General features: G+C 36.5%; 1 protein-coding gene and 1 long non-coding RNA gene across 3 annotated transcripts in view; one reads left to right on the top strand and one right to left on the bottom strand.

The window, feature by feature from the left end:
* Positions 1-4970, top strand: part of LOC124642364 (NADPH oxidase 5) — a 62370-nt gene extending 57400 nt beyond the window's left edge. For both annotated transcript variants that reach the window (XM_047180760.1, XM_047180761.1), the window contains 7 exons: positions 466-617; positions 1029-1149; positions 1528-1742; positions 2048-2181; positions 2514-2723; positions 3113-3313; positions 3596-4970. In XM_047180760.1, the coding sequence (XP_047036716.1) occupies positions 466-617; positions 1029-1149; positions 1528-1742; positions 2048-2181; positions 2514-2723; positions 3113-3313; positions 3596-3793 (1231 nt within the window). In that variant the 3' untranslated portion in view covers positions 3794-4970. The remainder of the gene's footprint in view (positions 1-465; positions 618-1028; positions 1150-1527; positions 1743-2047; positions 2182-2513; positions 2724-3112; positions 3314-3595) is intronic.
* Positions 4971-12707: 7737 nt separating this feature from the next.
* Positions 12708-14323, bottom strand: LOC124642396. The gene is made up of 3 exons (XR_006985761.1): positions 13501-14323; positions 13258-13420; positions 12708-12743 (listed from the first exon to the last, which is right to left on the bottom strand). It is a non-coding gene; the product is annotated as an uncharacterized LOC124642396 (long non-coding RNA).
* Positions 14324-15860: the final 1537 nt, after the last annotated feature.

Below are 15860 nucleotides of genomic sequence, written 5' to 3'. Positions count from 1 at the left end.
CATCGTTTTTATCCAGATTTATACGAAACATGTTCTGTTACAGCCTTTTTTCGTCCCACTGCTGGGCACAGGCCTCCTCTCACACGGAGAAGGATTGAGCATTAATTACCACGCTTGCTCAATGCTGGTTGGTGATTTCAGACTTTCCGCAAGATGTTTTCCTTCACCTTTTTATCAGCCATTGGTGTCTAAGATATACTTAGAAAGTACACACAAACTTAGAAAAGTTGCATTGGTACTTGCCTGACCTGGAATTGAACCTACGCCCTCATACTTGAGAGGTTGGTTCTTTACCCACTAGGCCACCACGACTTTACGAAACATAAGTACATATTTAATTTTCTGGCCTAAATTCAACTTCTCTATTCTTTTAGCTTTATCAATCTATATATTTGCACCCATGTCTATATTTCATAGTTTTCTTTGTTGATAGTCTATTTAAAATGCATTATTCCGTATTTCCAGGAAGCTAGCGCGCTCCATATCAAGTCAGAGCAAGAAGAGTCGCAAGGGTTCCATCGCGAGCACCAACAAGCGCTCAGTAGACTTCTCTCCCAAGTGCTTCACTAATGATGCCTTTGTCGGGGATGAGAATGGTGATGTCAAGCTTAATGAAGGTAGGATTTATACTATTTATTTGCTTTCTTAACCAGCAACTTCGCCCGCATCCTTATTTCTGCCTCCAGATTATCATTTATATGCATAACTTTCTCAAAACTCTTTATATACTCTTTATAAACTACCTATATTAAACTACTTATCTGCAATGTAGCCACCGTCCCAATACATGTTCTTGCATTTTATTTATTCTTATTACCTCTCTGTGGTTCTATATGATCTCTACATGCATTTCTTCCATGTATATAATATTGTTACAACTGTTTTAAAAATGTTCACAATGGACTTTCTTGCACGTTACTCTCCACAGAAACCTGCTTTTACAATAAATTCAATATCATTTATGTAATTCCTAAATGAATTATCATAATTATAAACCATAATTGTATATTTATGACTATTTCTTTCAGCTCCATCCCCAACAAAGATAAGATACGCGCCCTCACTGCTGGCTCCGCCTCGCACGCTGGAGAAGTCTCGCTCGATGCCCGACGTACAGAAAAACGTCAAGAAACGACAGCGGCTTATGGCGTTAGTATTGGCTTTATTTGTTTTGTAAAAGGATTTGGTAACAGATTATCTTCTAAAACTTAAGTGGCTATGGAATCATTTTCATTGCAAATAAAAGAAAACTATTAGAGTTCATCACGAAACACCAATTTTAACTACATACTATCTACTTTCTTCGGCATTGTAAATTGGGGCTGTATCGTATTTACGCTCAGTTCTGACTGGAATCTAAACTATGTTATCAACTAACAGGCTCCTTATCCGGAATTCGATTCCCATCAATATCCGTTTAGATTTCTGGGATTAGGTCACATTTTCATACTGAATTTTGTAGTGGTAACATACCTGTACTTAGTAGTCACCTATTTATTTATTTATTTTGTAATTTTACCTCCCCAGTCTCCGCGACTTCATGCGCTCAGAATCAGAGAGCAAGCTGAACGAGGAAGCACTGGTATCAGCTCGTAAATCCTTCGGCCTGGCGAGCAAGATCCCGCAGAACAAGTCCTTGGTGCACAGCTTCAGATACATGAGGACTAAGCCGACTATCATCGCCTTCAAGACGCCCAGCTTTGAGGAGAGGAGGAGGAGCAATGATAGTATTTTGACTATTGGTGAGTTGGCTTTTAGTTTTAGTTTGATGGTGACATAAATAGATTTGAGTAGAAACATTTATGAAGACTTCTATTGTGATGGTATTTAATCGTTCTCATTTAAAATATGAGCCTATCAACAACTACTACTGTTCGAAAATAGCTTACTGCCGCACTTATTTATTGCAGAACTACACATACATACATAGCTACATTTTCTTGATATCGGTTAATTCAAGTCGTAGTGTGATTACTTTAAAAACTGACTTCTTCCGAATTTGGTTCAATGAATGCCAGCTTAATAATTTTACAAATATATTTGACAGCACGTCGTCGCCTATCAAAGAGCTTGTCTCCGGACCGCGACGTGGAGTGTCAGCCGACGTCAGTTGACGACAACGATGGTTCCGAAGCTACTGATGATTTTGAACTCAACTATCCTATTGGGAAGCCTTTGGAGGTAAGGATCTGTATTTCCTTATGCTACGTATTTTCAACCAGTTATGAGATTTCAATCAAATTCAAGTCACGGAGCTAATCTAAAGTTGCTGTTGATGATTAAAGAGGCCCTATAGATGATGGTACCTACGGAAACCACACTAGGCCAGTTTTTTTTCCTCAGTATTCAAATATTCTTATTCGATAATGTACAACCTTGACCTTGTTGAGCACAGCAAAATTTAGTTTTTATAGAAGAAAAAATGAAGAGCGCTAATTTAAATATCGTACAACGCTGAAATTTTTCGGGTTTCTTTGGTGGCTGTTCACAATGATTTTATTCATAACTTCCAGATCTACCTCGACGGTCCCTACGGCGCAGCATCATCCCACATCTTCCTCGCCCAGCACGCTGCCCTGGTAGCTGCCGGTATAGGCGTGACTCCCTTCGCGTCCATCCTGCAGGCACTGGCGAGGAGACACAGCGCTGCCCGGCACACCTGTCCCAAATGCGGACATGACTGGCCTGCTGACATGCCCAGACATGGCATGAACTTGAAGAAGGTGAGGACTTAGGGACATGGTGGGTTTTAGACAGGAAAAGACTGACATTCCCTCAGGCTGATACCAAAAGGGAAGAGGTCATATGATGATCTTTCATATATAAAGACGGTGAAACATTCGCTTGTTCCTAACACTGCTTATTTGAGTGCCTCAACCCAGTTAATCGCTCAACTTCGGATTGCTGTAAAAGTTTATCCCAAACTTATCGGTACCTGGTGACATTAGCCACAAATGTTAACTTGATAGTCTTTCTGCATTTACGGATTTATTAGGATGATTGAGCAATTTTTGACGTTCAATTATTCAGATGTCAATATTTCTGTTCTTTATAATTGATTGACGTTCCGATATTATAGTTCCTACTATTTTCTTGTCATTTACAACTCCAGGTGGACTTCTTCTGGATAAACCGCGAGCAGCGTTCGTTCGAGTGGTTCGTGTCCCTCCTCTCGCAGCTGGAGATGGAGCAGGCGGAGAGAGGAGACAGCGAGCGGTTCCTCACGATGCACATGTACATCACCAGCGCGCTGCAGAAGTGCGACATGAAGGCTGTGGGGCTGCAGCTGGCGCTGGACTTGCTGCATGAGAAGGTACGAACTTCAGAGGTATAATACTAGCTGTGTCTCCGTAGTTTCACTCGCGTCCACTGGCAACTACTGCCCACGATGGGATAAATATAGCTATGTATAAGCTTGGTGGTGGTTTTTTTGTCTGTGTGTTTACCGCGAAGACTCCAAAACTGTTGAATCGATTTGTTGCGAAGATTCTTTTACTGTTGGAATGATGCATTCGTCCCACATAGACATTTGGGTATAAGCAGAAATTCCGCCCTGGACATAAACATTTACTACATAAAATTGTCCAATTTCCAGGAAAAACGCGACCTAATAACCGGCCTAAAAACTCGCACGAACGCCGGCCGCCCTAACTGGGACAAAGTGTTCAAGCAGCTACAAGAGCAGAACAAGGGCAAGGTGACGGTGTTCTACTGCGGGCCGCCGCAGCTCGCGCGAGTGCTGCGCCTCAAGTGCGACCAGTTCGGCTTCGGCTTCAGGAAGGAGGTGTTCTAGAACGGAGACGAGAGAAAAACACCACAAAAAAATTAGTAGATTATAGGTAGAGTGTGGTCCTAGGTTGCTAATACCCAGTTTGACCAAGGGACACAGTGTTCAAGCAACTACAAGAGCAGAACATATGGTCACAGATGGCTTTCGGACTGGGACTGTTTCATTTAGAAAAAGTTAAGACATAATTGTGGCTTTGTTTTTTTTAAATAAAGTTGGGAAAAGATATTGTAAAATATTTAAAAGAAATACTATTTCATCAAAATCGTTGGAGGCGTTTTTTAGTACAACGTGAAATTTTTATAATAGAACTCCTTTAAAAACTGAAATGACGCGTCCCAATACCGGATTTTGGTCTCATTTCACTTACAGTTTTTCGTTCTTGTATGTAAATGCGGTAGCGGGGTCGCGTTATTTCAGCTTACACGAGATATACTGTACTTTAAAACTAATTGCTCGTTTAATTATTATAGGCTTATAAAGATATTGTGATTATGACATAGTATATATGTATATGTAGTTTGTAGGAATTAGAGGAAAAAACGGCCATTTATAAAATACTCTTAAATTTCTTGCCTCTAATATAAGTTAAGTGCCCAATATTATCGATTATTGTTTTGTCTAAATAAGTGTAATTGTATATGACGTATGTAATGATATTATTTTATGTTTAGGGTTAAGTTTTAAATATGTAATTTATTTGTAAATGTTGTTTTTGATAATTTTATATTGCTCATTTATTATTTTTAACCGACTTCCCAAAAAGGAGGAGGTTATATTCGTTACCATATTATTTGTGACCTTCTTGTTACCATTTCAACCAATGACGAGTCCAGGTTAGAATTTAGTTAATATGCCATATTTTAATGTAATTGTAAATCTTTTATTTACTTATTGTTGCCTACAGCATAATAATTTCATGTTTTAAGGACCAGTTCATTTAATAATTTAGCGATTTTGAATTATTTTGGACCTTTCTATATTTAATTATTATGCTTGCTCAACTTGACGGTGCCGCAACCACGCACATTTTAATTCTAAGACAATAAGTACTTTAGGATTTATATGGAGTAAATATGATGGATACATTAATATAATTAGATAAGAATAGACTATAGTTACCACTTTGTGAGTCCTTGTTTTGAATTTTTTAATGTTAATTCCAATAAAACTATGAAGTCCATGATTTTGTTTGTATTACAACTATATGAACATTGGTTAATGTTCTCCCCTAAACCCCTTTCATACTGCGTGTTCTCTGCATCATGCGAATCAGGACGATCAGGGTAGCAGCATGATGTCCCAACGTAGCGTCCCTGTCTAGCGCCCTATTTAGTGCCGAAGAATATCGGGGCGCCCGACCCGATATACTTCGCCATATACTTACATCTGAATTATGTCATCTGGTTAGCTTTTTCCCACAGTAACTCGTAAAGTATGATACTCGTTGTTATTATTAATGAATAAAAAAAGCATTTGGCCCCCACATTTATGTACTTTTAAACACCTAGCAAAGAAAAGATGTTACATGAGAGACACGCTGCGCAAACTTAAGAATGAAAAAGGGATAAGGTCAGGAGGATGATGAGGTAAGGACAACAACTTTTTTGAATGCTTTACTGTATCAAACAAAAGTTCATAGGAAAGCAAACTGCAATAACACTATAGTATAGTCAGCAAGCAGCACCATCAGACTGAGCTGCAGCGCCGCGCCTGCGTAGAACAGTGCGCACACGCGCAGCTTACTGAAACGCGCGCGGTGTACGCGACGCACGTTCTTGCAGAGACGCTTCACTGACTCTGGAAAAAAATACATTAACACAATTTCACAACAAAAATAAAATATTTGAAGTTCTTCTTATCGAGTGAGCTGCAGGTTTAGCCTTTAGGTTTTAATCACCTAGCAAGCCCTGGTGTCAGAATTTTCTCAACTTCGCCTGACGGCCTCTGACGTATACTTGTAACAACAACTGCTACTGGGTAGCATTCGGGGACGCCGGCTTTACGCGCGTCGTGTAACTTCCAGAATCCGGGCGTCAGGATCATTAAACCAGATACGGCTTATTAAAACCCAGGACATCAGGTTTAAAAATATTAATTATACAATCCGTTATACACAGTTTCAGTACTAAAGCGACGTTCATCAATATTTACCGGAGCAAGATGTTTTCAAAATAAGTGTACAATAATCAGGAACATTTTCCATGCTTGAGTAAAATTTCTCACACTGCCGACAGAACAGTAATTGCCAAAACAAATCCTTCAATATCCAGAGCAATACAGACATCGTTGATAATATAGCTGTACCTATGGCACTCTGTAATGTTAAAGTGGTAAACAATTAAGGTAACAATATTATTATGTAACTAAATAACATTTTTAAATTCATATAAACCTTCTGTTTAAAATTTCTGTATCAAGCTGTATTTTTTGGCATAATAAACGTGACTTTATTTACTTAAATTACAGCAAAAACAATTGAAATTCTAGGGCGCCAGAAAAGTACAGGGGCGCTAGAAAAATATAAGAGCGCCAAGTGAAGAACTACTGTTAACTCACTATATTCCCCGTGCTCGCGGCCATCTTGCACGTTTCTATTGAAACTTGAATGCAAATCAAAGAGTGTAGAAATGTTTCTGTTATGTAAAAACATATCTGCGAAGGAAAGCGAAATTGGTTCACTATAGTAATGTTGTTTTACTTTAATTTAGTTTCAAAACATAATTATGTACAGACTTACATATTCTTGAAAACATAGTTTGTGTAGATCATAGCATCTTAGTATATCAACGTTAGCTTGATACATATTTCTACAGTAATTTTCATCGTGTATTTCTCCGATTTCTCGCAAGTCCAAAACGTTGTTACTCCATAACAATAATTTATTTTCTATAATGCCTAATAGTCTGGTAGCGTATATTATGTTGAAATCAAAAACTGTTATAATAAAACTGATATAAATGAAGTAGTGAGACAAACCTACGGTTATGTTAAAATAAGCAAATAAAACCGTCTGTACCACAACAGCCAGGATAACAATTATCCAATTCCAGACCTTAAAGTTTCTAGAATAAGTCTCATTGTTGAGAAACCGGTGAACATTTTGAAAAGTAAGAACGAAATTGACGGAATTCTTGGTTTGCATGATCCCAACTATGAAGTTCATAACGTAACCACAGCAATAGTAGACGAAATCGAAATAAGCAGTTATATACATAAATACTGTCAAAGAATTACCGAGAGACATTTCTATTAAAGTATTACGGTATACAAAAGACGATAAGAATATCAACAATCCACAGAATGAGATGAAATTGGAAAATAAACTGTTTTTACTTATGAAATTGTTTTTAATGCAATATTTTGGACAGAATGCTATATACTGCATCAGATTTAAGGGTAACAGCATTGATTGCACAACTTTGTCTATTAGGTTGTAACTCATAACTTTGGCTAAATGCATCCAAAATAATGAAACGAAATTAATAAATGTAAAAGGAATCTATTTGTACAATAAGATCCGATCAAACTAACAATTTATACGATAAGCAAAAAATGAAATTAATAACAGCAGACTGTAAAATAATTACGGTAATGTATGATAGCAATATACTTAAAAATTATATTATTTGTAATTCACACAGTTGTCACAGACAAAGAATGTCAAGTTTATAATAAGTAGCAAAGCGAACACATTCATATCCATAAGTAATATCTATCGATTTTCGAGTTCACGTGTAACTCAATATAATTATGCCATAATAAATTAGTTGAATCACGAGAGACAACAAAATTATATTAACTTTTAATTTTATTCTCTAAAGTTGGCCTTCGGGTATACTACCACCAGAAAATATGTTAATATTACCGTGTAGGTAGAGGATGGATGGATGATGTAGCCAAGGTTGCCAGAAAGCAGTGGATGCGGTTTACCGAAGAGAGAGTAATGCGACCCTTGGGGGAGATATTTAGTCTTTAGCTAAGGTGGACCTACAGATTAGGGCCAAATGCAAAGCCAAACATCTGAAGTACCAGGACGATGTAGCGACCCTTGGGGGAGACTTTTAGTCTTACGCCTGGTCAAGGGCACTACAGAATGGGGGCCAAAGCAATGCCAAAAATCGGAAGTACCAGGACATGTCACCAGAATATGGGTCTCTAAAAATATACTATTAAAACTAGTGATTTATTTAAAAGTTTGTAGGTACACTTTCAAGGCAATGTTCCAGTTAATCATGTTGTATTCACTCCTTCTTATTTGGTGGTACTTTTAGGGGTTCAGGAATGCAAATTGTAGTAGCACGACGATGTAGTCTGTAAGCAGTGCCATTAGACTCAGCTGTAGTGACGCGTCTATGTAGAACAGTGCGCACACCCGCAGCTTACTGAAACGTGCGCGTGTTACTCGACGCACGTTCTTGCAGAGACGTTTCTCAGCTTCTGTCAAAGACATTTTATATATTTTTAGCTTCTTCCTACTGTCATAAAGGTATATTTACACGGTGCAAGTAGCTTGTGCCTGTTAAGGCACGTGAAACGCAAAACGTTTGGGCCCAGCGACTCACGCATGTACCAAAGCAAAATACCCACCCGCGTGCTCTTGTCACTTGCGCATGTTAACTTGCTCCAGCTACATGCACCGTGTAGAAGTACCCTAACTCAGAGTTATGTGCGTCTAATATTTGCCAGTACCTACTTACCAGAGCCATTGGAATTCAAAACAATCGCACATGTATCCTGAGAATGCAGTATGACGGAGTAAAATCTCTCGCATCGTACGGTAAGCTGTATTTGCCATAGCAAGTTTTTTACCAGCCAAATTACTATAGAAAATATGTATATAGCTGCCATGGCGATCCAATGCTAAAACAGGATAAAAATATAGTAAATCTATTTTCAAACCGCCTATGTATCCATTTAATACATTGTGTTATTACTTTTAATAAAAGTCGTTCTATAAAACTTCTATTCTTGTCAAAACACTAATAATATACACAGAACATAAGACAACTTTAAGGCTGATTTAGGTAATTTCGAACTTAGAATCGGTACTCACCATTTGTCCCAATTTCACTGTCATAATGAATAGATCAAGCGATGCTTTTATATAGAATAGAGAGTGAACAAGCACTTCAATAGCGTAGAATAATATCTGGAAAATGTATATGGTAAGAGAAAAAAAAATAACTTTACTATCACACGTTTGCCCCCATCTCACAAAACAAAATTACTTAAATATATATCTGGAGTATACTTACAAATTGTTGAAAAAAAACTTTTACAAGATCATAACATTGTAACATATCTATATAAGCCTGGAACAGTCTTTTCCCATAGCTTTCGTCAATGTTTCCTTGAGAACTCAAGACTTGGATATTCCATACTATTAATTTATGTTCCAACATTTTCATGAGTCGGGAAGCATAAACAATGTGGAAATCGAAACTATTCAAAATAATGCTGTAGTAAAGAAAATGGAAAGGCAATTTGAGAATAACCAATAAATATATACAAATAATGTGGAAGACCAACAAAACTAAGATTACGAAAACCCAATTCCAGGTGACGAGGTTTTTCAAATTAGTCTCTTTAAGAAAACTATGTAGCCTTTGAAATATCAGGACAAACTCGACATTTTGTTTCGATTGAACGATGATAAAAAAGCAATTCATAATGAAACCAATGGAATAAAAAATCACGTCGAAATACACACTGAAGTCACTGAACCATGGTAAAACATTTGCTGAAAGAATATAATAGGTGCGGTATACAAACGATAGTACAAATATTGATGTTGCAATTACAATAATTGAGATGGCAATTAAACTATTAGGGTATATAACATTGTTTTTGATTATATATTTTGGACAAAACGTTAGAAATTGCAATAGATTCAGAGGGAAAAGTATTGATTGCACATCTTTGTCCACTTCATTGCTTGGAACTGGCATCACGTTAATATTTGTAAGCGTCCAATGTCAAGAGCTTTTTTTCGTATTTAGAGGACTTAAAAGCTGTCGCTACAGTACACATTTGTGACGTATTAATAAAATATTAAGGTAATTTCTAAAGATAGAATTCATAAACTTAAAGTGGTCTTACAACTTACATAAATTGGTTTTCTCTTCGATATTAACTCTATCGAGTATCGACCTTAATTCTCAAACAAGGCATAATTATACATTGATCACGATAACTGCATATTATTTTATCATTATATATGCTTATAAGTATATTGTATTTGTACAGTAATTAATGCATAAAAATCAAGGGCGCCAGAATAAGTCAGCCAGTAGAGGTAGGGCGCCAGAAAAATAGAAATGCAGAAATGAAAGGAACTGATAGTATATCTTTGCACCTTTTATTTGTCAAAAGTAATACATGGGCACTAAATACATGGTTTACAGAAAAGCTAATTGCAGTAACACGATGGTATAGTCAGCTAGCAGCGCAATTAGACTGAGTTGCAGCGCCGCGCCTGCGTAGAACAAACCGCACACACGCAGCTTACTGAACCCAGCGCGGGACATTCGAAGCACGTTCTTGCAGAGACGCTTCTCCGTTCCTGGAAGAAAAATGATTCATTCTTCTCAGGGCGCCAGGAAAACATAAGAGTACATCTACACGGTGCAAGTAACTTGCGTATGTTGAGGCACATGTGCAGGTTACATGCATCTTTAAAACGTGCGGGTCTAGCGACTCGCGCATGTACCGAAGCAAAATACCCACCCGCGTCACTTGTCACTTGCGCACGTCAACTTGATCCCGCTACATGCACCGTGTAGGCACACCCTAAGTTCACCCACAAGATATTTTCATTCAACCCGTGTTGTTAAATACTTTTTGACATACCAGAACAATTTGACGTCAAAATAAAAGCACAGTGGTCTAGAGTTCTTTCATTGGCCAAGTACAGTCTCTCACATTGATGGCTGAATGTCATTTGCCACATCAAATTCTTTATCAACCAAAACAGTACAGATATTGATACCCGAATAGCATTAATCCCTATTTTCTGAAACGAAAACATCCTTAAAAATAATTGTTTTCAGATTACGTTTTTCTGACTGTAAGTCATGTATGTATAAAGTTATACCTGACAGTCGTTGTTGGCTGCGCATTTCAATAAGTCAATAGTCACTTGAATGTAAAGTATGGAATGGATAAGTACTTCTATGATGTAGTACAGTATCTGAAAAGTTACAGTTAAAGCTTCTTACTTATAAGCTAAAAATAATGCAACTTAAACATATTGTAAAGTGAAACTCACATAATGCTGAAAACTAATTTTAATAATATCGTAACACTCCAATATATTCGCGTAAGCATTGAAAAGTTTTTGAATAATATCCTTATCGCGAATGTCACTTGTTTCTCGCAGTTTGAAGATTCGATTGTTCCATAAAACTAATTGATATTCCAATAATCGAAGTAATCGAGTCGCATAAACAACATTAAAATCGAAAGAGCTCAGAAGGAAGCCAATACATGCATGAATCTTACCGATAGTACCACTCGTGCACTGGTCAATAAAAAAAAATACATAAGAGACCAATGTTAGACATACAGCTACCCAGTTCCATACAATAAAACTTCTAAAACCATTCTCATTTTTTAGAAACCTGTGCACATTTTGGAAAGTGAGGACAAATTGTACCGAATTTTTGCTTTGAATGATGCCGATCACTAAATTCATGATGAAACCTAAAGAATAGCAAAAGCCGTTAAAATATGAAGTATATTTCCAGGCTGTGGACAATTGCGATATTTTAAACAGACGAACCAAATAATTTCGGTACTCGTATAACAAGATAAATACTAGTGTTGCAATCGATGAGATTAAATTGGAAATTAAGTTTGTTGGAGTTATGTAATTATTTTTGATTCGATATTTGGGGCAGAAAAAAGCATTTTGTAGAAGGTTTAAAGGCAATAACATCGACTGCACATCACTATCCACTATATTGTTTGAATTAATTTGTCTTGAATTTACAAATATCTCCATGCTTTGAATCATTTATTATAGTCATATCATCCCTAAAATTGGCTTTCTTGTTCAGTCGGAATTTCTTCTAGAAAGAGTTAACCGAACGTTCGTGTGAATATATAAACACTGGTACACAAAAACAAGCTATCGAGTACATTTATTTGATTGGCTTTAAAGGGTTTAATTAAATTAACTAAAAGGATTGTATATGGAAAAGTTGGACTTATTAATGATGTTTGTTGCCGTTCGTCTTGTTGACAATCAGGCGTGACGAGTTGATGATGATGAATTATGTATGTTTGGTAAAGGCTTCTTTCTTCTTCCAGGTTTGAAACAATTACCAGTATCACGATAATTTTCTCGCTACGTGCTGCATTTTTATAAAAAATAAAAAGTAGTAAAAATAAAAAGTTATTTGAATTGAAGTCTAAAACAATCGAAGGCGCCAGACTGGGAACATCGCAGTGCAGAAAATATTGGGCGCCAGAAAAATAGACAGCAAAATGGCGCCGACTTTGGAGTGACTGACAGAATTGACGTTTTATTGTCCTTCCTATCCTTTAGTAATTGCTCTTCAAACACCCGTAAATATGGATATTTAAAGATTGTTTCGACAACCGAGCGGTATGAAAAGACGGACCTATAGTTATGAAAAGCCCTATCTTGACAACCAACTGTGCTTCACAATCATAACTACGTTGAAAGACAGTTTCCTTTAGTTTGTCTTTATTAAATTGCAACTAATAAAACTCATTTTTTAATATAACATTTTTTACTTTATTTCATAAAATCAACAGACTTTTGTCTACAAGAAAGCGAACTGCAGTACAACGACAATATAATCAGTGAGCAGCGCCATCAGACTGAGCTGCAGCCCCGCGTCCGCGCGGAACAGTGCGCACACGCGCAGCTTACTGAACCGCGCGCCGTGCACGCGACGCACGTTTTTGCAGAGACGATGCACGGATTCTGTAAAAAGACTTTTTTTACAGGCTTTTATTCGCAACGTTATTCGTACTTGAGGGGCAAGTACGAGTACGTGGTTTCGATTCCAGGTCAGGCAAGTGCCAATGCAACATTTCTAAGTTTGTATGTACTTCCTAAGTATATCTCGGACACCAATGTGTTTCGGATGGCACGTTAAACTGTAGGTCCCGGCTTCCTTGGCAGTCCTTGAACGTCCTTGGCAGTCGTTACGGGTCGTCGGGAGCCAGTAAGTCTGACAACAGTCTAACCAAAGGGTACGGGGTTGCCCGGGTAACTGGGTTGAGGAGGTCAGATAGGCAATCGCTCCTTGTGGCACACTGGAACTCAGCTGCATCTGGACTGGAAGACTGGAAGCCGACCCCAACATATCTAGCTGGGGAAAGTCTTGGAAGATTGTGTGATTTTAACCTTGTATAAATATAGTGTAAATACTAGTAGTTCAATAAATATTTTGTTACAATATAATATTGCTTTGTATGCAGAAATAATATCTTACCTGAACAATTCGAATTCAACACAAATATGCAATTATCTTGAGCGCACTGCACAGTTGAATAGAATTTCTCACATTGCTGACTCAACATGATCTGCCACGCCAAATTTTTCATTAACCAGACTGCCGTAGAAAATATTGCCATACCTGCTATGCTCATCAGATCCTAAAACAATGTTTATATGAAAATAAGCACTAAACAAAAACAATACTAGAAATAATGAATTCATCTTTAAAAAACCTTACAATTTCTCCAGACAGACAAGCCATTTTTACTGCATCGAGTGATGATTGAGTGTATACCAGATAATGAATAAATACTTCCCCTATATAGAAAAGTATCTGAAAAACAAAAGAAAACTAAAATTATAAATAAAAAAAACTAATAAATGCTTTTTCAAGCAAACATACTTACATAATGCTGAAAACAGGCTTCGACTATATCATAACACTCTAGTATGTCAAGGTAGGCTCGAAACATATTCTTGCTGTATATGTCATGGTTTGTTTCTCCAGAACTTAACAGTTTAATATTCCATACTTCTAATTTATGGCTCAAACAAGTCATAAGACGATAAGCATAAACAATATTGAAATCAAAGGCGCTCAGAATGCCCGACACATATATAAAATACATAGGGAGACCCAGGTAATAAGTAAAATAAACAAAAGCAGAATTGTAGAAAGTGGCTGCTATTATTACGACAATCCAATTCCAGATGATTAAATTGTCAAAATGGGGATCATTTTTGAGGAATCTATGGACTTTTTGAAATGTCAAGACAAACCTGATACTCTTGTGGGTTTGACTGACTCCAACAACGAAATTCATGACAAAACCAATAATATAGAAGCAGATATCGAAATACAGGTTGGCGGTTAAACCGCCAGAACCATCAATGTAGTAGTTTTGAACTATGTAGTTTCGTAATCTGAACAAAATGATATAGCCAATAGTTGCAATGAGAGAAATGACATTGGATAAAACACTGTTAGGAGATATGATATTATTTTTGATGCGATACTTAGGACAAAAGAGAACATTTTGCATTAAATTTAAAGGAAAAAGCATCGCTTGCACATCTTTATCTACATTTTTTGAAATAGACACATCATATGTTTGGTGCATGCGTCCAAAGGTAAAAAACTTCATATTGTATCACAAACAACGGATTCCAAACAAATAAATGACCCCATAATCGATGGTGAACGTATACAAATTAACTGCACTTAACATATTTAACAATACTAAGTAGGTCAAAAAGTAATCAGTCGATCCAATAACTTAAAGGTACCTTATCAACACAATTTATTCTTTTATGGGCATTTAGGTGTAATTATGTATGTTTGGCAGGCGATGGTATCTCTTAAACAAAACCATCTAACATGTTATGGAACATTAGGACATTTTGAATAATTACTCCTTTAGAAAATATACATATACAATAAACAGTTTGGCTCAATCGACATATTTATTTCATCTTAACAGATTCAGTTTCAAAAAAAGCATAGTCAACGTTTTGAAGGATCGGCAGTAGACTGCGTTAGATGCATTCGATTTTATTATATTGTTTTTTTTTTCTCTTACAATAGTTGAATCTAAGATAACATTTTGTATGAATTCACCAGGCATAGTAATGTGGCATTTTATTATATTAATAAGTAGCCGTTTTCCCGCGGTTTCACCCGCGTCCCGTGGGAGCTACTGCCCGCACCGCACATAAAATATAGCCTATGTTACTCGCAGATAATATGTATAGCTTTCTAATGGTTAAAGAATATTTAAAATCGGTCCAGTAGTTTTTGAGTTTATCCATTACAACCAAACAAACAAACAAAGTTTTCCTTTTAGTATAGATAATCCCACCCAAAACAAAAATGTGAAAGACTGCCAAGTTCGATAATATGGGAATGCTTCGCCTATAAAAGAAGTGAGATCTGAATAAGTACCAAGTTCCATACACATACCTCAGTTAAAAATAGTTACTTTTTAATGATGTTACTTGGCAAGTTTTCATACACCTTGTTATAAACCTACTAAACGCAATGAATCAAGTATTTAATTTTCTATTAAAACTTGCCAAGTAATCATCATTAAAAAGTAACTATTTTTAACTGAGGTATGTGTATGGAACTTGGTACTTATTCAGATCTCACTTCTTTTATAGGCGAAGCATTCCCATATTATCGAACTTGGCAGTCTTTCACATTTTTGTTTTGGGTGGGATTTCATTTATTTTTGTAAGGTTGTTTATTTTATTTTTTTCTTATGATGAAGTTAGTTAAAGAAATGTCTCATTTATACTATTTTTTAGATTTTTTAATATGCACTATGTTTCTTACAAAGAAATGAACTAGATTAACTATGACTAGATTTACCAACTGACTGACATGACATGTTATCATATATTATGTTCGTGGATCAAAGTTACACATTTGTTATTTTCGAAAGTGATTCACACTTGGCCGTTTTCAGATTTTTACGTTACTTTGACTAAATACAAACCTTTGTACCATTCGAAGATATATTATATAAATATAGATAAATTTAGTTCGTTTTAGTTCCTTAGGGGTATAAATTTACACCGGGTATAAAACACCTTCAT

The sequence above is a fragment of the Helicoverpa zea genome, chromosome 24, assembly GCF_022581195.2.
Source record: "Helicoverpa zea isolate HzStark_Cry1AcR chromosome 24, ilHelZeax1.1, whole genome shotgun sequence".
Classification (NCBI taxonomy): Eukaryota; Metazoa; Arthropoda; class Insecta; order Lepidoptera; family Noctuidae; genus Helicoverpa; species Helicoverpa zea.
The sequence above is the reverse complement of the archived record's forward strand: the minus strand, read 5'-3'. Positions and strand labels throughout refer to the sequence as shown.